Source organism: Mus caroli, unplaced genomic scaffold (assembly GCF_978045245.1).
Source record: "Mus caroli unplaced genomic scaffold, Mus_caroli_1 scaffold_12, whole genome shotgun sequence".
Classification (NCBI taxonomy): domain Eukaryota; kingdom Metazoa; phylum Chordata; class Mammalia; order Rodentia; family Muridae; genus Mus; species Mus caroli.
Genome location: NW_028227267.1, coordinates 45,058,239 through 45,080,753, shown reverse-complemented (window position 1 = coordinate 45,080,753; position 22,515 = coordinate 45,058,239). Strand labels below are relative to the sequence as shown.

The 22,515-nt window shown below is 41.3% G+C and overlaps 1 protein-coding gene across 3 annotated transcripts in view; it reads right to left on the bottom strand.

Moving 5' to 3' along the window:
• Positions 1 to 1,120: 1,120 nt before the first annotated feature.
• Positions 1,121 to 22,515, bottom strand: part of Txndc16 (thioredoxin domain containing 16) — an 88,936-nt gene continuing 67,541 nt past the window's right edge. For all 3 annotated transcript variants that reach the window (XM_021181560.3, XM_085828610.1, XM_029469058.2), the window contains 7 exons: positions 18,983 to 19,151; positions 18,539 to 18,675; positions 14,586 to 14,670; positions 11,599 to 11,737; positions 8,415 to 8,575; positions 6,926 to 7,116; positions 1,121 to 2,454 (listed from right to left, as the gene is read on the bottom strand). In XM_021181560.3, coding sequence (XP_021037219.1) covers positions 2,189 to 2,454; positions 6,926 to 7,116; positions 8,415 to 8,575; positions 11,599 to 11,737; positions 14,586 to 14,670; positions 18,539 to 18,675; positions 18,983 to 19,151 — 1,148 coding nt within the window. In that variant the 3' untranslated portion in view covers positions 1,121 to 2,188. The remainder of the gene's footprint in view (positions 2,455 to 6,925; positions 7,117 to 8,414; positions 8,576 to 11,598; positions 11,738 to 14,585; positions 14,671 to 18,538; positions 18,676 to 18,982; positions 19,152 to 22,515) is intronic.

The window sequence follows — 22,515 nt, the reverse complement described above, 5'->3', positions numbered from 1 at the left end:
CAATGCATTATACAGTAATGCTAATGTGCTTGACAGGACACTGGCTTCCTAGGCCATTAGTTTTATGTCCCCCAATAGATAGGCCAGAACAATGGCAGGCGTGCAAAAAAGACTAAGCAGAATCTCCAGGAGTTTCAGGAACTGAACATTTCATTCACAAGGGGTGAAAGCTACAGATTGAGCAGGACTGGCCTGAACATGGTGAGGCAAGAGTCCAACTAACTCCCAGGGAATTAGAGATCACAGGCCATCACAGAGAATGCTTGTCCCTACTGGGATCAGGGTACACACGAGAACATATAAGCCACCTGAGAGAAAAGCATTTGGGCATCTCAAAAGCAGGCGAGATGATGTGGCAAAGGGCCTAAAGAGGCGTGACAGAAAACAACATGTGACAGTGTCATCCACAGCTTTCGATTTCCTTGTCCCTCTCCACACTCATGCTCCAGTTTCATCTTGAGCAACTTTGGTTATTCTGTGAGTTTACTTCTGTGCCAAGGAATTCTTGTCAGGGCTGTGGCTTAAAGAACTTAGCCACCCCCTAGCCAAGGCTCTCCCTGAACTCTCCTGATCTTCACTGGTGGAAAACCTGGTGAGCTACAATTCGCGTACTATGCAAGTCACATATGCATGTAATGAACAAAGAATGTAATGGACAATATAAGCCACAACAAGAAATACAGCAGAGCACCAACTCTCAACAAAGTCCTCGGACAGTGCACAATGCAAAAGCGAGTCAGAGCCAGAGCCACTGCAAATACGTCAACCCAACAGCTTATGATTCCAGAGGAAGAATTAACTGTTGGATGATTCGTATTCTCATTATAAGGGTGAGTCCTATAGCCCAAGAAGACCATTTGCTTTTCCCCAAGCCAAAGGGGTAGATTTCATACATGACTCGATTAAGGCAGCCTCTTTTTGCTAGGAGACAGTAACATAATATTTAATTCCTATTTAATCTGAAACTCAGCATTCTAACTTAGAGAGATAAGGGCTCACTTTAGACTCCCTTATAATCCACAAATATGTATATAGAAAATTGCACTTATAGACTTAAAATGTACAGATATGTATATTCAGAGAAGTGCACACACAGATTTACACACATTGTAAGTCCTTTTGAAGAGACTTTTATTGCTTCTTCAAAGTATAAAAATTGTGGCTGGAGAGATGGCTCATCAGATAAGAGCACTGGCTCTTGCAGAGGATCCCAGTTTGGTTCCTAGCATCCACGTGGCAGCTTACACTATCCACAACTCCAGTCCGCAGGCATCCAATGCCTTCTTCTGTTCTCTGTGAGCTCCAGGAATGCATGCAGTACATTTACATGCACACAGGTCAAACACTCAAACATGTACAATGCAAAAGAATAAATCTTTTTTTAAAATGACTTTTAATAGTCAGGATATGAAAGCCACTCATTTTTAATGTCCAAAGATTTACAAACACAGTAACTGGGCAGAAGATATAGAGATCCCACTGTGCTACAGGCTACTACAAGGTTGCTAATTATGCAACCTTGGTAACTAATGACATTAAAAGAAAGACAATTCTTTGATGGAAGATCCATCTATTCGGTGTAGAGTGGTTGGGTGTAGGGGCACCTCAACCTCTGTCCTGTAGATGCCAGTAGTATCACTAAATCAAAATATTAAAACTGTCTCTTCATCTTGCCAAATATCCTGGAAAGTACTGGTTTTAATATGGCTACAAGAAAATAAATACAAATGCCAGTTATGATTCAACCAGAGAGTCAACGGTGATTCAGTGGAGTTACATCCCAATTTGATTCAAATGCACAGGATGGCTAGACCCAGGTCAAGCACACTGGTGTTTGTCTGATAGTGAGCTGCCCTATACAACTGTCATGTACCACCTGTGGCAAATAAGCCCTCAAAAACGGATCTCCTTAGTGAGGAATGGCATTAAGTGTGAAATGGACTGTGTTTTGAAGACTTCACATTAAAAAGTAAATCTCAACATTTTTGTAGTAATTAAGCTGTCTGGGGTTTATCTGCTCAGTTTATGGTTTTTAAGAGTAACTACTAAGAAATTTTACATGTCATTTGTATCACAATCCCATTCAAGGGCGCTTGTCTAGAGATGGCATAATTTAGTCCTGTTCCTTTGCAGACTTGATCTCTCTCGGGTTTCCTGAGCCACAGAGAGGCCATCCCATGAGGCCCGCTCATAACTCCTTGTCGTGGTGAAAAGGCTCCTGTGTGTCTCTGGGCCAGTTCGCAGTGTTCCAGCGCTTTATTCTCAGCATTTCGGCCGGCTCTCTCCTGGTTGCTGATCTGTCTCTAGGCTGCTGCTCAGCACTCTCCTGCACCTCGGCGGCTTTCTGACGCTCCAGAACTTTCTTCGTGGGACCTTGAGATGCAGGAGCATCCATCATACTCAGAAAGTCAAAGGCAGGAAGAGGAGGTTTCCATTCCTGGGCGGACAAGACGGCTGGAAAAAAAGAGACAACCAAGAGTTTAGTGATTAACAGAGATGAAATCACCGTATGAATATAGCTAGGAAGTATTTTATTTTGAAATACATATTCAGAGGAGGTCCTTATCAGTTGTCTGCTCATTAAACCCTTTGCATACTAAAACCATTTGCATTTGTGCTGACGTAAGGAGGCCATCTGCACATTTTCCCACATGCATGCAGAGGCCAGGAGAGAAGCCTATTTATTGCTCGCTGTCTTACTTTTTGAGTGAGAGCCTCTCTCACTGACGATGAAGCTGACTTACTACTTTGGCTAGCCAGCAAGCTCCTAGCATCTGCCTGTCTCCATCCCTCAGCACTGGGGTTACCTTTTCTGCAAGTAGAGGGGATCTGAACTCAGATCTCTTGCTTTTACAACAAGAAGCACTAAAGCCTCTCTCCAGCATCTATTTTCATATTTACATTCATGCTCTACTTATTTTTATACAGTGATTAAATGTTAATAGGAACAATAGATAAATAAATAAATAAATAATCTCACTGCCAGCTAACCCTTTTGGGGGATTAAAAAACAACAAACAGTAATATGTGGAATAAGCTTACAGATAGGCAGGTATAAGTTAAAATATCAAGTTTTTTGCTCCCTTCCTGTGGTGGCTTGAATAGGTATAGCTCCCAAAGACTCAAGTGTTTGAATACTCTGTCACATTTTTATGCTTAGTCATTTTTATTGGATATATTATTTACTTACATTTAGAATGTTATCACAGTTTCTGATTTCCACCCCCAGAAACCTCCACCCCCTCCCCCCACCCCCGCTTCTATAAGGGTGTGTCCCCACCCACTCACTCACTCACTCCCACCTCCCCACCCTCGCATTCCCCTACACTAGGGCATCAAGCCTTCATGGGACCAAAGGCCTCTTCTACCATTGATGGCTGACAAGGCTGTTTTATGATTTTTTTGACACAGGGTTTTTCTATGTAATGTCCTGGAACTCACTCTGTAGAACAAACTGTCCTCAAACTTAGTTAAGGTTCTAATGCTGTGAAGAGACAACATGACCACGGCAACTCTTAGAAAGAAAAACGTTTAATCTGGGCTGGCTTACAGTTAGAGGTTCAGTCCATTATCATCATGGTAGGAAACATGGCAGAGTGAAGGCAGACATGGGGCTGGAGAAAGAGCAGAGAGTTCTACATCTGGATCTGAAGGCAGGAGGAGACTATGTGCCAAACTGGGCAAAGCTTGAGCATAGGAGACCTCAAAGCTCGCCCCCACAACACTTCCCCCAGCAAGGTTACACCTACTCCAACAAGGCCACACATCCTAATAGTGTCACTCCCCACAGGGACACTTCACAGCATTTGAGGCCAGCCTGGTTTATAGATCAAGTTCCAGGACGGCCAGGACTACACAAGAAAATCCTATCTCCAAAAATTAAAAAAAAAAAATGTTTTTCATGAAGAAAAAGTAACTTACAAGATTGAGTAGAAGAAAGCAGTCACTTATAGTCATTTGTGGGTAGAAGAGATGGATCAATGGTTAAGAGCACTTGCTACTCTTGGTTTCAATTTTTTGATGCCCATAATGGGTGGCTTACAACTGCTGGTAACTCATGTTCCAGGGAACTCAAGCCCTCTTCTGCTTTCTGAGGGTTACTAAATGCACAGTGCATATGCATGCACTCATATTCACACACACACACACACAAATAATAAATCATACATACCTGTCACATTCATTCAGTAGACTGCCCTTAAAACTGTAAACCCTTAAAATTAGATTTCACCCTCTGTAGTCTTGTCCTCCTACAAAATATCTGTGTTTGTGTTTGTTTGTTTGTTTAGACAGAGGTCTCATTGTGTAACTTTGGCTGGTCTGGAACTCATGTGTAAACCAGGCTGACCTCAAGCTCGCAGAGATCTACCTGCCTCTACTTCCCAAGTGCTGGGATTAAAGGTGTGTGCCATCACATGTTAAACTTTTGTTTTAATGTGTGTGCACTTGTGTTCTGGCAAGTCTTACATTAACTTAACACAGGTTAAAGTCATCCCAGAGGAGGGAACCTCAATTAAGAAAATGCCTCCAGAAGATCAGGCTATAAGCAGATCAGGCTATAAGCAGATCTGTAGGGCATTTTCTTTCTTTCTTTCTTTTTTAATTAGATATTTTCTTTATTTGCATTTCAAATGTTATCCCTTTTCCTAGTTTCCCCTCTGAAAATCCCCTATCCCCTCCCCCTGCTCCCCAACAACTTCTCCATAGCCTTGGCATCAGCCCTGGTTCCAGATTCCGGTCCTGACTTCTTTCAGTGATGGCCTATGATGTGTAAGTGCGAGAGAAACCCTTTTCTTCCCATGTTGTGTGATCATTGTATTTATCAAAGCAAAAGAAACCCTAATTAAGACGTGTGTGTGTGTGTGTGTGTGTGCACATGGAGGCCAGGCCAGAAGTAAAGCATGGTGTCTTCCTCAGTTACTTTTGATCAAGGTCTCATATTGGAGCTCACTAACCGAGCTAGCTCCACAGCTCTGCTCCCCTCTGCCATCTCAGCAATGCATTACAAGTGAGTACTGGTGGCATTTTGTCCAGGCTCCACCCCACAGTTACCTGGCAACAGCCAGGTGTGCCTAACTCATTATCAAAGTGGCTGCTTGCCCCCTCCTCTCTCTCTTGCTTTCTTGCTCCTGCTCAGTCCCCTTCCTCCTACCACTCTCTCCATATGCTCATGGCCTCCCTCTCCTCTCCTCTCTCTCTCTGCCTTTCTCTGTCTCTATGCCCTCAACTCCCCTCCCCATGGCCTGAATCAACTCTATTTTATACCATACTGTCATATAGCTGGTCCCTCAGGGGAAAGGGGTGCCTCAGCAGGGGTCCACAGAGGTACTCCTCCCCCACACTTTACAGCAACTCCCATATCTTTTTATAAAACGCAGCAGTGTACTACCACACCTGCCTTTTTGGGTGTTGTTGTTGCTGCTGTTGTTGTTTTTGAATGTGACTGCTGAAGATCACACTCAGGCCTTCCTTCTTGCACAGCAAGAACTTTACCAAGTGAGCATCCCCCTGGCTCTGAAAAGTAACTATTTCTACAAATCATTCCAGAAAAAAGTATTTTGGAATATATTTAACATTGTTACTCATACTAGTAATGCCTTAATCTTGAAGCATTTTCTGTTTCTAGGTCAGTATCTTTTTCCACACACTTTATGAAAACAACTCCATTTTTAAAGTTAATTATAGACATGTAATAATTTTAAAGTGCTATGGAGTCAACTGAACTATAAATACACAGTGATTAGGTAATTCTTTTAGATGAGTGTCATGCAGTGAATCCTCACATTATTTTAAAACACTGGTCACGCTCTGCAGAGAATGACAAGAGTTTGGAGAACTTGTCCCTAAATGGGATTTAACTACTAAACTCCTCCCCTGATGCTCACTGGTCTACAAAGAGGAGGAGGCAGAAAGATGTAAGAGCCAGAGGAGACAACTGGTAAGTCCAAGGAAACAGCGTCTTCCAGACACAGCAGGACTGATGCACATATGAACTTAGAGACTGACAGCATGCAGAGGCCTGCATGAGTTCAAGCCGACAAAATTCCAGCACAGAGAAGACTTGGGCACACGGTGCCAGCCATAATCAAAAAGCTATTTGCAACTGACAGTGTCTGTGGTAATCTGTCTTCTCCAGTGTAGCGTCACTGGGTTTACCAACCATATGACACAGCAGTGCAGAAGTAGTAGTTCAAAACAAAATGGACTCCATGGGTAATTTTGGGGGCTTTTTATTGTTTGTTTTCTTTTTTTACATGTTATGTTTTAGTATTTATTGTCTTACTGGGTTTTATTTTTCCATTTTGTTGTTATTATTGTTTGTTAGTTCATTTGTTGGGTTGTCTTTTTTTTTTTAAAGAGAGAGAGAAATAATATGACGTTAGGTGGGTAGAGAGTTGGAAGGATCTTGGAGGAGTTGAAGAAAAAAGTATGATCAAAATATATAATATGAAATACCTTAAATAATAAAATACTGGTCATTAGAAGAGAAAGACTGATTCAAGTTGATAATATATCAGATAAATTACCTAACCAAAAAGTCTACTAAAAAGTTTAGTTGGCCTATTTTAAATAGTTTTTAAAAAATAAGAGTATGAAGTAAGCTTTTAAAGACAAGCCGGGACGGGAAAATTTGTGTACGAAGAAAGCACAACAGCTTCTCACTTTGGCCAGTCACTGTTCCCAAAGTGGCGGGTTTTAAACTAGTGATTACAAGACTCACATGGCTGAAGACACTGGCAATGTGCACAGCAACATGGACTAAGAGCACATCAGTACTGAAAACAGAGGCCTGAGAAGGTGAGGCAGTGTCTCCATCCCAAACCTGAGGAGTCTAGACTGTTCATCTTTATTAGCTATGATTAACATTTAAAACGCAAGCTACAAAATACAGCACTATATGTCCTGAAGGAAAGAGACAACTTACTGATGGGATTTTCTAGTCCCGCTTGTAAATGTTTCAGCCACAACACAAGGCTTTGTTCCGTCACAGACTGGGATGAAGGAAATGCATACACTTGGCCACCCGAATGCAGATTCACCAACAGCAGCTGAGGAAGTGGTGGCAGACGGCCAAAATATGCCTTCAAGATGCCCCTCCCCACTGGAGTGTTCTTCCTGCAAGAAAGGATGGCTGAGTACCCTAATCATTCCTTCTATGACAACAAAAAAGAAAATAGTCACTTACAGAGTAATGTGCTTCAATTATTAGCCTGCCAGAAGGCTTATGAAGAGACTTCACCAAAACAAGAGATCTACAATTACATTAGCAATCAAATGCTTCTAAAGTGTCTTTGTGGTCTGGGGCAGTCTATGATGAGGAACAGAAGGCAGCCAGTGACTTTGCATGACAATCGGTTTCCCTTAGTGCCTCCTCACCTGTCAGCTCCAAACTGGTGTGTTCTGCAAGTCTAACTGGATGCTTCCTGTTACAGACATTCCTCTCCCCTAAGATTGTCCCTTTCCTTGGGAAAGGAAGAATGTTAATGCCACACTGAAGCTCTAGAACCGGAACTACAGTCCTACAAGGAGCTACACATAAAAGAAGCCTCCCTTCCTGATGCAGCACACCTCACGGTATGGAAAACACTACTTAAAAACCTACAGTGGAAGTTACTGAGGTAAACTTTCCCTCAAGAGTGAGATGTAATGTCAGTAAGGCAAAAATGGTGTATACTGCCACATTGTTCTTGCTTTTCAATTAAGTTGTAAAAAGCACAGCTTTTATCTGTGAGTCTGAAGAAGGGTCATGGATGCACATGCAAACCGTGCTCACGTTTAAAGAAGCACCAGTGATGCATCTAGAGAACACGCCAGAAACTGCCACAGAGGGATGCGCTTCGTGAATGCCTCTCCACTGCTATTGGCTGACTGTCACCACACAAACAGACTGAAGTCTGTAAATATCTCAACGCTTACTTTCCTATTTGACACTGTTTTCAGAGGACATCTACTACTTTTTAAAATCAGAAAATACTACCTACAGTTACTTTACAGTAACAGGTCTAAACAAGATCATCTTTGAGCTTGTCTGAGGAAACTAGTTATAAAAATATCATGATGGTGTATTTAGTTGCATGTTAACTCGAAGGCTATAGAATTTCATTTACTAGACGACAGGACCCCAAATTGTCTCAGAAAATTTCCTTGACACACACAAAAAAAAATGGTACCTATTAAAAAGCAGAAAATGATTATACAGATACATCAATATAAATTTATATTACAATGCAATTCTTTACAATATGTGAGCAATTATACAAAAACATATTAAAACCTTATGAGTTAGCAATATAAAAAAAAGAATTTCATGTAGCCTTGAACTTATGATGCTGTGATTTTAGGCAGACACCACAACACAGACTTCCCCCAGCCTTCCTCTTAGAGCAAAACAAGACCATACAACATAGACTTACAGATTTAACCAGCAAGGGGTAAACGAATCCAGCTGCTTCTGTCTCACCAGTGCCAGGATCGTGTTCCTGTACTGAGGGTTTATGCTGCCATCACTAAACAAGAGAAGTAGTGGTCTCTGAAATCTTAAATATGTGGGAAGATTTTCCACAGTGATTTCTGGCTGTTTTAAAAAAACAAAAACAAAAACAAAAACAAACAAACAAAAAAAAAAAAACATCAAAATTCCTCGAACAAAAACACGGGCAAGATGCAGCATAAATCAGAAATGATACTCAAATCACTCATGCAATTTTAGTTTATAAAATGGAATTCACACATTTTTTTCAGAGATTTGACCACAGTAAGTAAATCTTTAAAAATTCTTATTCAATCCTATATCACCGTAATGAGTTATAGTCAAAATAAAATTGCTAACAGACTTTAAGAACACAAAGGCTGGTATCTCTACAATAACTCATGCTGAGCTCTGGACCCAGATTAGCTAGTACACCCATGACAGACAACACTCTTTCATTGTTCCATCTAGTATGGTTTTTGTTTTGTTTTGTTTTTTTAATTTACTAGAAGTTAAACATAAGCGAAACTGAAATTATAACCTTTATCCCCTCTCCATGATTAGCTCGCTTTTTCCAAACACATGTATCTTTTGGATGTTTAAAACAATTAAATGTGCTAAACAAGCCCAAACGCCAATTTTTACCTCTTCTGGGTTTAAAGCAGCTGAAAAGAATTTAGTCAGGAGTAAGAGATCTAATTTTCTACCACCTTCTTGTTACTGCTTTACAAGGGTGTCCCGCAGTAGTACAGTGCCCTCTGGAGGCACTGTGAGCTAGAAACATCATCTCATTTCAGATGAGAAATGTTCCCAGAGGCTCTGTGGAGAAGGAGAATGCAGGCTTACTACCTACCAGCTGATTTCACTGGGTCACTAGAAACCCTTACCAACAACTTGACTTTTTAAAACCATGCCAACAACCTTTACACAAGCTGGCATATACCTTTTCCTTCCCTTTGCCAATCACTCTTTCTTCTACTTCTTTTCTTCATTCTCACAATAATCATCTTAGATTTCCTACTGCACAAATTAAATCTTACATCTGCTTCTTCAAATGCCCGAGGCTGGCCTTCAGCAGTTCTACCTGGTGCCTATCTCTGACATGGATGGCATCCTCTCCTAAATGATGACACATCTCTCAGAGCCGTAGAGACATGAGATGAAGGTGACTTCTGCTCATCTCATGTACCAAGAATAAGAAGCCTGAAGTGTAGGAAACTTCCTGCCCTCAAGGAATTCACTCATTGGAAGAGAGAGGTGTGCAAACTGCTGTGATCCCTGAACACTGCTCATGTTCAACAGCTAAGGAAGCCAACCTATCAAAAAGACACTCATGGTGTGAGGAAGTGTCGCTCTGATACTGTAGAAAGACCCTGTGTAAAGAGTAAGGTCCTGACAGGCTGGGTTTGTACTCCAGCAGAGCTACAGACACTGAGAGCTATCATCATAACAGACAGAGAGCTGTTACAGCTACATGTGGGGCATCAGCGAGCTGACGGGTGACAGCGTAGGGAAAGCAAGAGGCAAGTGTAACTGCAAGGCCAGACAGGAACGATCCAGCCAGCCAGGGTTCTAACTCCTGGGAACCGCAGATTTTCTATCAGACTAGTGACCTGGACAGACTGGCCTGTTTTCAGGAGGATGACTAAATAGAATAGGAATTTGGGACGGTAAAGGTCAGTGATGGCCAGTCTCCTTTTCCATATCAGCCAAGAGAGAAAGACCAAGCTGTCTGAAAGATAACAAATATCCACCAAGGGGAAACTAGTTAGCACAGAGCATTAACACAAATGATTACTGAGCAGATATTATAAATAAGCATCAATATAGTTTCCTTCATGAAAATATACTTAATAAAAAGAAGAGACAGGGGAGTAGGAATGGGCTGAGGAACTAACTGTAGGAGGCAGACTGGGAAGGGGGTAACAACTGAAGTATAAAAAAAAAGTAATAAAGTAAGAAGAGACTGATAATTGTTTTTAGATTTTGGAGAAATATATTCTCAAGTTTAAACCTGGAGAAGTTACAGCTGAGTCCAAATTCCTTCTCTATTACTCTTGTATTATTTGAAAAAAATATATATAATTTACTCTATTATGTATATGTTAAGGTAGCACTTCTCTAACAATATGTCTCATAAAAATTACTAGAACAATGATTTAGAAAACCACATGCTGAAAAATATTAACTCAGTTATTTGATTAGTTATGACCTGTTAACTTAGCAGGAGGGTTGGGGGGACAGACTCAAGGTAACACAGAAACTTATTTTAAAGTCTACCCTTTATGTAATCTTTAATGTAGCCTACCCATGTATTAGCATGTAGGTCACTGTGACAAGAAACGAGAAAGGAGATCATTCAGTCAATATTTATAGCTGATAATAATACCCCATCATAACTTCAGAAATACAAGTGTATTGTAGCTACTGAAATCAAATAACCTAGGTTACACCTCGTGTGCTTGTGACGCCACTAAAGGGCATTAGAAAATGGGTCAGATGGTGGCATTTTAAAACTGTATAAATTATAGCAATAGCTAACACTTGCTGAATGTTTGCTACAGGCCAGACACTCTCTACTAAGTGGCACTCTTCGGACACTTACTCCCAGCAGATTCTGCACCATACACATGGACATCTACAGAGCCAGTGAGGACTCGGAAGAATTTACAACCAGGATGTCTGACCTTCTAGACCATCTTTATTATAACAATGTTTACTAGACACTGGACACTTTGGCCCCAGGAAGCCAGTGAAGTTTTACCAGCACACTAGAAAAGTTGCGTGTATAAAATAAACAAAAGAATCAAGCAAGTATTCAGCCATAAAACATGACACCCTGGAGCCGGGCGTGGTGGCGCACGCCTTTAATCCCAGCACTCGGGAGGCAGAGGCAGGCGGATTTCTGAGTTCGAGGCCAGCCTGGTCTACAAAGTGAGTTCCAGGACAGCCAGGGCTACACAGAGAAACCCTGTCTCGGAAAACCAAAAAAAAAAAAAAAAAAAAAAAAAACATGACACCCCAGAACTTCTGAAAGCTGAAAACTTATGTGCTAATCATGTGATATTACCACTGATCAATCAGAATTTTATTTCAAATAACCTCTTTATTATATACAATATACTCACAAATGCTTCCAGTAGTGCATTTGCTAGTATCTGAGCCATGTCTTGTACCAGGGTGGTGTCTAGTGGGACACTCTCTATTCTACCTTCTTTAGGCCTGGCCAGTAGCAGGGCTGGGAGAGTTGTAGCATATTTATTTGACCTATGAAGAAATATACTATTAAAATTTATAACCAAGATACATCAAGTCACCAAAAAGATGAACAATCACAGCAGCACCTCCAAGTGGGAGGCAAGAGAAGGAAGCCTCACTGCTATCTAGTGAGATGGTATCCACTGCAATCCCCATTACGAGAGGTGAGAAAAGGTGGCTGTGAGTTCAAGGCCAACCCAAGCTATACACTGAGGCACTGCCTCAAACAACAACAAAGTATAAACATGGTAAAAGCCCTGGTGCTAAGGAGAAATTTCTCTCAATTTCCATGCACTTTGATGTGAGGTCACCTGAGAAAGCTCAGGAGTATAACAAGCTGAGATAACATGACAATAATCTAAAGACGTTTTCTTTACAACTTGCCCTCAAGGAAGTGTCTACATAGGACCTGGGACACACTGGCCCACCCGGACTGCTCATCACAGACCTGAGTAAGGCAGAGAACCAATGGCAGGCCTAAAATCTGCTAGGTACTATAGTTAATGCCTTATCTATATTCATTTATTCATCAGAGCACTTCTAAAAGCAGTCTTCGTCAGCCTGTCTTACAGCTGAATGGGGCTCAGAGAGCAAAAACTGATACACGCTGAACTCCAGTGAGGTACTCTAGATAGTGTGTAAACAATCCACTTTTGTTACTAAGTCTGATATAACCCAAATCCTCTAAATCAAGTGAAAAATGCTTTGTGTGAATTGTCACTTAAAGGTATATGGTGTGTAGAAGAACTTAACTTATGCCAGAATGAAGTACAGATACAATAAAGACTGGTAAAGAGCCCAAGCTTCAGATACCCAGAGGAGGTAGCAAGTTAGTGAACTAGCCGCTTATAAACCAAACACTCTGAAAACAGTATTAGCCCAGCCCTTTACATCTTAAGTGCAAATTAGCAGCAGAAAATAGTAGGTGATTATATTATCAGATAGGTGGCTCACCTATTTTCTGGTTTAATGATACCTTCTAAAAATAGACTAACTTCATAAAATGATCTAAATGTTCCCCATTAAGAAGTGTTCAGGGAGCCGGGCGTGGTGGCGCACGCCTTTAATCCCAGCACTCGGGAGGCAGAGGCAGGCGGATTTCTGAGTTCGAGGCCAGCCTGGTCTACAAAGTGAGTGCCAGGACAGCCAGGGCTACACGGAGAAACCCTGTCTCGAAAAAAAAAAAAAAAAAACAAGTGTTCAGGGGGGGCTGGTGAGATGGCTCAGTGGGTAAGAGCACCCGACTGCTTTTCTGAAGGTCCAGAGTTCAAATCCCAGCAACCACATGGTGGCTCACAACCATCCGTAACGAGATCTGGCGCCCTCTTCTGGAGTGTCTGAAGACAGCTACAGTGTACTTATATATAATAAATAAATCTTTTAAAAAAAAAAAAGAAGTGTTCAGGGGGCTAGAGAGTTGACTCAGTGGTTAAGAGCACTGACTGCTCTTCTGGGGATCCTGAGTTCAAATCCCAGCAACCATACAGTGGCTCACAACCACCTAGAATGAGATTGGATGCTCTCTTCTGGTGTGTCTGAAAACAGCTATAGTGTACTTACATATAATAAATAAATAAATCTTTTTTTAAAAAGTGTTCAAAATGAAAAACATTGAGTTCAAAACAAAAGAATTAATAACATTGTAGCCAGAAAATCCAAAGCACAAACTACTGGTGCATAATAACTTCTGGGGCTGTTCTCGTGCACCACTGTGTACTCAGATGCTGAGTTCTGTACCCCAAGATCGGGTTACAGTCCAGACATGGGCACTGTACTGACCAATATGCTGTAAAGAATGCTCCTCAGTAATCTCTGATGGGTAAATAAAAAGCCAGTGCCTAGACTAGGACAGAGGAGAGAGGAAGGTGGAATTTGGGATTAGTAGGGGGTCTCAGGTAGGGAGCACAGGGAGAAAGGACAAAGAAAGGAGGCAGCGGCAGGGTGGACCATAGGAAGGACCCTGAGTATGTAACCTGAGAAGCTCGCCTGGGGATGCCCATGGAACAGTGCAAGACTCAATACCAAGTAACACAGGGTCTGTGGTTGGAATACACGTTAGCATAGCTCAGAACCTGCCGGGCTTGGCTTGCAGCTTAATAAAAATACCAGGTTTCTGTGTCTTTTGTTAGGGAGCTATAGAGGCTAAAGAGCGCACAAAATGCCCTGCAGATATCTGTGAGCAAAAGGGGGTTGTAGCAACCCCCCCAAAAAAATATCTCTCCTGTAAATCTATACACACACACACGAACTGTTCATGGTGAATGTGACTGTGTTGATAAAAATTTCCAAATGTGTAGTCCACTCCTTTATTCTATAGCAACTAAAGTATACTGGTAACATACAGCAATCCCATCCTCCATAGGCAGAACAACGGAAGTTTTTATATATATATATCCCTGTGGCAAATAAAAACAAGATTCAAGAAGTAAAATTCTCAACACTATAAAAACCCCAGGGAAAACCTAAAGCCTAGAGCACAAGCCACAGGATCCCAAGACTAAGGCTGACAAAGGGGCAAAGGTGAGTATGATCTTCTGTGGGTGCCTTCGAAATGAGCGAGTCCAGGGTCGCTCCTGAGGTCACTTCAGAAGGAGTATGCAAAGAATGTAGCGGCATGGCACTTCTCAGACCGCTCCATGGAAGAGAATTAAAACTGCAGAGCACTGGGGTGGACGGGTACACATGGGAGTGGGAGGGGAGGGAAAATGGCAGACATCCCAGACACCTGTCACCTTGCGAGTTGACTGAAAAGTAACTTGCGGTTCTGCTCCATCTCGGGATCAGCTGTGGAGAGACAAGCTGCACATTACACTGCATCATTTCACGTGCCCCGGAATGAGAAGAACAACACACTTACAGTATCCAAACATCATCTTCAGAATAAATCCCTGTAATGACAGAGCCTCTCAGCTGCTTTCCTGCTTCCCTGAAAAGTTCTTTTGCTGCAGAGACAGAGATGAAAGAAGCCTGTGAAACTTCAGCGTCATGTGTGCTAGGCAGCTGAGACAGACTTTACAGGTGGCAGACTCCATCACCTTTAAACTTCAAAGGCTGGTGCTTAGTGTAGACACATAACATAAATCTATTTCATGGCATACCTAAAGAGGTACCTATTGATATGATAAAACTGTGGTTTCATAAACAAATGTTCTCTTAATGTCATATTTAAGATCTCCAGCACTCAGGAGCTGGAGAGATGGCTCAGTGGTTAAATGCACTGGCTGCTCTTCCAGAAGACTGGAGTTTAATCCTCAGTACTCACAAGGTAGCTCAGAACTGTCTGTGTACAGCTCCACCCAGGTCCTCACACAGACATACACACAGACAGAACACCAATGTACATGAAATACTCAGAACTGACTGTGTACAGCTCCACCCAGGTCCTCACACAGACAGAACACCAATGCACATGAAATACTCAGAACTGTCTGTGTACAGCTCCACCCAGGTCCTCACACAGACATACACACAGACAGAACACCAATGCACATGAAATACTCAGAACTGACTGTGTACAGCTCCACCCAGGTCCTCACACAGACATACACACAGACAGAACACCAATGCACATGAAATACTCAGAACTGACTGTGTACAGCTCCACCCAGGTCCTCACACAGACAGAACACCAATGCACATGAAATACTCAGAACTGTCTGTGTACAGCTCCACCCAGGTCCTCACACAGACATACACACAGACAGAACACCAATGCACATGAAATACTCAGAACTGACTGTGTACAGCTCCACCCAGGTCCTCACACAGACATACACACAGACAGAACACCAATGCACATGAAATACTCAGAACTGTCTGTGTACAGCTCCACCCAGGTCCTCACACAGACATACACACAGACAGAACACCAATGCATATGACATAAAAATAAATTAAAAAAATATATAGCACTCTAATCATACAAAATGACCAAATAAAGACTTGACTCTTTTTTAATTTGCCTAACACAAGGAAAATGGACACAGCTGTCTTCTAAAATACAGCCTAAAGAGAGGGGAAATGATACATACCTTAAAATCACAGTATGAAAATGCATATTGCAATGAATTGAAAAGTAGGCAGGACTTATATAGAATTACTTAGGGAGGGGAGGGGCGGGGCAGAGCTTTTCAAGGCAGAGATTTCCAGGGTGAGGACTGGGTTGGAATCAAGTCCTGAGCTTGAGGATCTTAGAGACTGGTGGCTTTATTTTGCCTCCTTTTCCTGCATCAGGCCCACGGGTCAGGATGGCTTCCAACCGCAGGAAGCTTTGGCTGAGTTCCCATTGTGAGGAGCTGCTTGGGGAGGCTGGAGAGGAGGTACTGCTGGTGGCTCTGACAGCTCCTGTGGTAGTACCTCACTGGACAGGGTGCTGGCTGTCTCTGTGGGGCACTGCTCAGGGACTACAGGTGGCAGACAGGCTAGAAAACTAGCTGACCATAAACCTGGGAAACAGCAGAAAGCGAGTCAGCAAGCACTGTACTTCAGTGGCTATAAGGTAGCTCTCCGACTGGAGAGTGATGCTGCCGAGAATGGCAAGCAGTCCTGTGTCCAGGCTCCTGCCATGATTTCCCTCAGTGATGTACTGTGACCCGGGAGTGTAAGCTGAAATAAACCCTTTTCTCTCCTAAGCTGCTTTGGGTTGAACTATTGCATCTCTGCACCAGAATGAATCTAGAACAATTACCAAATAAAGCTTTGTTTTTTAATGGAGGGAAAATAACTGGGTCGAAATGACCAAGCCTTAATGTCATTAATGTTACGTACCTTAAACTATTCACTAACCAAGCACTAAAACTTCATTTTAAAATGAGTAGCAAATATAATTTGCAATTACACAATCAACACAATTTACTGAAAACAGTTATTCTACTGGAAGTCTATTCCTATTAACTGGTTCAAAACCCACACCAAGACTCAAGTATTTTCTTCATTTATAGAAGGAAAAAAAGCACAAGTATTATTTGTAGACAAATTATATTTATCCAGTCAAACTATATAGCCATAATATTTATGACTAATATTAACTGGAGGAGGAAAATGTACCCATAACTAAAATAAAAGTAAAATATTGGGCTGAAGAGATGGCTCAGTAGTTAAGAGCACTGACTGCTCTTCCAGAGGTCCTGAGTTCAAATCCCAGCAACCACATGGTAGCTCACAGCCATCTGTAATGGGATCTGATGCCCTCTTCTGGTGTGTCTGAAGACAGCTATAATGTACTATAATAAAGAAATTAATTAATTAAAAAGTAAGATATTAACCCAGATACAATTTTTTCTCAGATGCATTAAAATAAAAATATAAATATATAATCTTTAGGTACATAAAAAGGATGGAAAGAATGACATCAAATTTAACATCATATCTGTGATAACTATTCTAAATCACTAGATTTTTTTTAAAATTTTTTTGTGATTTTGTTTGTTTGTTTGTTAAGACAGTTTTTCTGCATAGCTTTGGTTGTTCTGGAACTCAGTATGTAGACCAGGCTGGCCTTGAACTCCCAGAGATCCCCTGCTTCTGCCTCCCAAGCATTGGGATCAAAGCCATGTGCTAACTGACTAGATTTTAAAAGCCTAAGGTAGTGGTTAAATCTGTAGGTTGTGATCCGTTTGGGAGGTCAAATGACCCTTTCACAGGGGTCACCTAAGACCATCAGAAATATCAGACATTTATATTATGATTCATTGCAATAGGAAAATTACAGTTATAAAGTAGCAATGACAATAATTTTATGGTTGTGGGTCACCACAACCTGAGGAACTGTATTAAAGAGTTACAACATTAGGAAGGTTGAGAACCACTGGCCTAAGGTATTTGTGCGCATACTTCCAAGGGTAAAGCTGTGTGAACAAGTGTGTCTCTCCATCTACATGTCTTTCTTGTGGGCTCCTTCCCTTCTGTTTGTTTTTGTTTTATCTTATATTTTATTATTATCCCTCAGATGTCAGTTTGTTTTCTAATGGGAGACAGAGAAAGGGTGGCTCCGTCTAGGAGGGGAGGTGGAGAGGAACCGGGAGGAGTAGAGGGAAGGAAACCATAATCAGACTATGTTGTATGGGGAGGAAATTGACTTTCAGTTCTAAAAAATGAAAATTCAAAAAAAAAAAGAAAGAAACAAAAAGGGGGTGACCCCCTGAGTGCTGACATGCATCTCTGCTTCCTAGTCTGCCACCATGTGAACAGTGGCCTCACGCTCCTGCCTGCACACCTTCTCTGCCATGCCAGACTAGACTCTCAAGTTAAGTAAGCACAGGTCTCCTCCTGTAAGTTGCTTCTAGTCAGGTAATTAATTAGTCACAGCAGCAAGAAAAATAGTATAAACTCTTTGAGCAATTGTGTCCTAGGTTTTTCCTCAAATTTCTCTAATTTAAAATTCACTACAAGAAAAATTTTTTAAACCATCGTTAAGCAATAAGTGTTTAAACTGAGATTTGAAAGTTTGGGCTAAGGAGACAGCTCAGTGGGTAAAATACTTACTGCATAGATGTTGTGAATCAGAGTTTGATTCCCAGAGAACACATTAAAAATAAATGCTGGGTAGTGTGCATCTATAATCCCAGCACTGTGAGGTAGGGACAGGAAGATTCCCAGGGCTTATTCACCAACCAAACCAGCCAAGTTGTGAGTTCTGGGTTCAATAAGAGACTCTGCTTCAAGAAATAAGGTGGACAGCTCAGAAGATGACACAAAATGTCAACCTCTGGCCTCTACAGATATACTCATAAGCCACTGCCTGTTCATGTACACACACATGCAGCAACAACAGAAATAAAAATTAAAAAGGGAGAGAGCCCCTCTACTTACCTGATGTCATGGCTGGGCTGAAGAGCCCCAGGACTGACACACTAGTAGAGATGAACAGGTCTTTATATAATTCCCCACGCAGGTATTTTTCTGCTTCCTGGATAGATGTTATGTTCACTGGACAGGAGATCTTATTCCTGGATAAATATATAACTAGGCTCAAAATTAATTCTTAAAGACATTTTATAGTTTGTAAAAAAACAAACAAACAAACAAACAACAGAACCTAGCAAACAATAGATTACATAGACTACTAGACAAAATTATTCTTTTAAAAAACTCTGACTCACTAACTGAAAGTGACAGAGCATGCACTACGCTTTGCTACCGATATTCACTCTGATCTCAGCTCTAGTATCCTTGGCCCTGTTAAATGCATGTCAACAAAGTATGGTGTTAGAACTACAACCTCAAACTCAGAAACCTTACGAGTGGAATACTTACAACTGGATAAATTTCAGGAGGTCTTTAGTTGCCAACATACCAGCATAAGACACTGGGCTCTCGCCTTCCTTATACAACTTTACCACGGGAAATGCAGTAACATTTTGCTTCGCACATACATTAGACCAATCTGCACAATTTATTCTGGTGAGAAGGATGGTGGACCTGCCTGAATCAAAGGGAAATGCACATTCTATAAACACTACTGCAGAACACAGGCTGCTTTCAGTCCCATTCCCTTTAAGTGTGTGCCCAGCAGACAAACTCCTGCAGACCTCTTCCCCGGGCTCTGTGAGGCCTTCCCTGAATGCTGCTGTCCTATCTCTAGAGCTGCTCCCTTCTGGACCCTTTTGCAGGCTCGTCTATTACTGGAGTTGGGACCTTCTTAAGCCTGCATTTGAACTGCTTTTCCTCTTGCTTTACAATTTCTTTTTCAACTACAAACAATCCAATACAGCCTAAACTTGTATCTCTGGCCTCAACTCCTCCTTGAAGTTCTAGACCAAGATATCTTTAGTGACATCTTTGTTGCCCTGTGAACGAACACATCCTAAAACTCTGCATGTCTGAAACCAAATACAATTTCCAGTCTGTGTAGTGGTGAAAGAGGCCACTCTTGTGTATCTAAGGAAACAGAGCAACGTTTTTTCTCATCTCCCTGTTCCTAAGTCTCCCATGCCTTCTCGGTCACTACCTTTTCAATTTTACAGCTCTAATTTTACATGTGTCTATTTGCATGTTGCGGTTATTTTCTATTTATATTTATTGTCATTATTCTTTTTGCTGGATAATGATAGGTTTCTACTTCACATCCTAGATTTAGTATCTCTAAAACATTGCTTGAGATACCATTTTCAAAATCAAATCTGTTCTGGTACAGCAAACTCCTCACCTATCCCTACCAAGCTTTGTAGGGGTAGGCATGTGTCACCATGACACTATTTCATGGACACCTTGCCTGGAACCCCATCTGCACCAGGTCCCTCTCCTACATGCTATGACAGAATTACACCACTCAGTTCCTTGTCATGCTTTGTAGCTCTGTTTATCTGCATCATCTGATGAATGTCTGTCTCCCTGAAGAAAACTCCTTGGGAGAAGGGGTTGTGCCTGTACTTGTCACCATCAAAGCATGAACCTGGGGCCTCAGTTATCATCCCCATCTAAACACAACAATCTCTTCTCATCCCAGGAAAATGCATAGGACCAAAAGCATACATTCTTACTTGTTCAACAATGAAACATGTAAAGTTCTCTGAAATATGCAGACCACTGGGTAAAAACAGATTTTAAAAACTCAACTAACACAAGCACCACATAATTAAGCTAAGAAAAAAAAAAAAAGAAATTCATTCTACTAAAAAGTAGAGTCAACATATTAGATTAAGAAATTTGTATCAACATGTAAATCCTAAGCTGTTCAAGTCATTCCTAAGCTGTTCTCTCAAATTGAAAACTTTGATTTTTCTTTTAAATAAAAAGGAGCACTGATGCATGTTAAAGTTCTAAGACTTCTTATACTAAAAGAATTAATAAAAGAAAGTGGAATCACTAATATGCTGGCATGCCTAGAGTACCACATCCCATAAATTTCACTAACACACTAACTTCAAATAGAATTTCTAATCTGAAGGTGGAAGGTTCTTTGACATAATGACTACATTAAGTATATTTTTAAAAAGCAAAACAAAACAAAACAAAACAAAACCAACATTTGCTGCCCCCTGTGGTTGAGGAAAAAAATACTCATAGATTAAAAAAAAAGGCTTTTATCTCAAGGGGCCAACATCAAAGACAGAATATAGGATTAGTGTCCAAAGTACTATAGTATTTTTCTAACTTAAAAGTTTACAGTGCACGCTGAGCATCCTTACGGTAACACATATGCTTGGAAAGAGGATGGTCAGATATGTGGAAAAATACTAAATCATAGTTTTTATCAACTTGACATAGGTGCAGGCATTATCTGAAAAGAGGGAATCATACTTGAGAAAAATGCTTTTATAAGACTGGCCTGTAGGCACATCTGTGGAGTACTGTCTTAATTAGTGATTGATGGAGGAGGACACAGCCCACTGTGGATGCTATCAACCTACCTAGGCAGTCAGATAGTCCTGTGTTGTATACAAACACAGGCTGAGAAAGCCAAGGAGAGTAAGCACTTCATGGCCTCTAATCCAGTCCTGCCTCCAAATTCCTTCCCTGAGTTCCTCTCATGGAGGACTATAAGAAGAAATAAACCCTCTTGTTCCTAAGTTGCTTTTGGTAATAGTGGTTTGTCATAGCTATAGAAAGAAAAAACAAAACAAACTAAACCCCTTCAATCCATCAGCCACAATGGCCAGAGAAGCAGGTAGATCTTCAGGCCTTCACTCTCTTATCTCTGCTTCAAATCCAATGCTCCTGCCTCGTCCCAAGCTCTGTAGTTGATCATGTACGGTCACCTACATAAATGATAGCCTTCCCTTCCTGTCTACCCCCATCTCTAGAGGACTGCACAAATTTTCTCCTGGAGTGTTCCTGACCGTTTGTCTCAGGCAACAATACCCTCAGACATTCCTTGGGAACCCACCCTGCCATGCTGACCAGGGGAGTTGATTGGCAATTTTCAGGTCTTTATTCTCATTCTTCTCTAAACCCAACCCCCTAGTCTGATCCCTATCTCAGAAGCAAATTACCTGTTGTGGCCTCTCCTCACTCTCTACCACCAATCCCAGGGTAATAAGCATATACTGGTGGAACACTCTGCTCTCCTCCCTTCTGTGGACTCCATCAACCCGGCTTCAAGTCCATTTCCATGCCTTAGCATCAGCTCCCGATACCAAAAAAACACATTCTATCTGGAACACCCAGTAGTCACGACAAGCAGGACCTCAAAAGCATTGCCTACCAGGCAACCCACTTGTAAATACCAGAGAGGGCCACAGAAACCAATGAACAGAACATCATCACAACAAAGATAAGACCCACCATGAGGACCCAGATATCAGCATAAAAAAAAAAAAATCATCAACAGCCAAGACAAATGTCATCACTAAAGCCCAGCAACTCTACCACAGCAGTCCCTAAAAATATAATATAGCTGAAGAAGTCAGTGGCCTCATTACAGCCTTTATGAATATGGTAGAAGTCCTTAAAGAGGAAATTCATAAATCCATTAAAGAAATCTATGAAAATACAAATAAACAGAGGAAAAGAAGAAACAGTTCAAGACTTGAAAATGGAAATACAATCAATAAAGAAAACACGAACTTGGAAAATCTAGAAATGAAAAACTTGAAAAGGAATCTCAGAGGTTAAGCTGCACCAACAGAATACAAGCAATGCAAGACTCTCAAGCATAGAAGACAAGATAAAAGAAATGGAGACTTCGGTCAAAGAAAATCGTATTTTTTTTTAACTTGAGGTACAAAACATCCATGAAATCTGGGATACTATAAAAAGACCAAGTCTGCAAATGACAGAAATAGAGGAAGGAAAAGAAACAAAGGTCAAAGGCACAGAAAATATTTTCAACAAATTAAGAGAAGAAA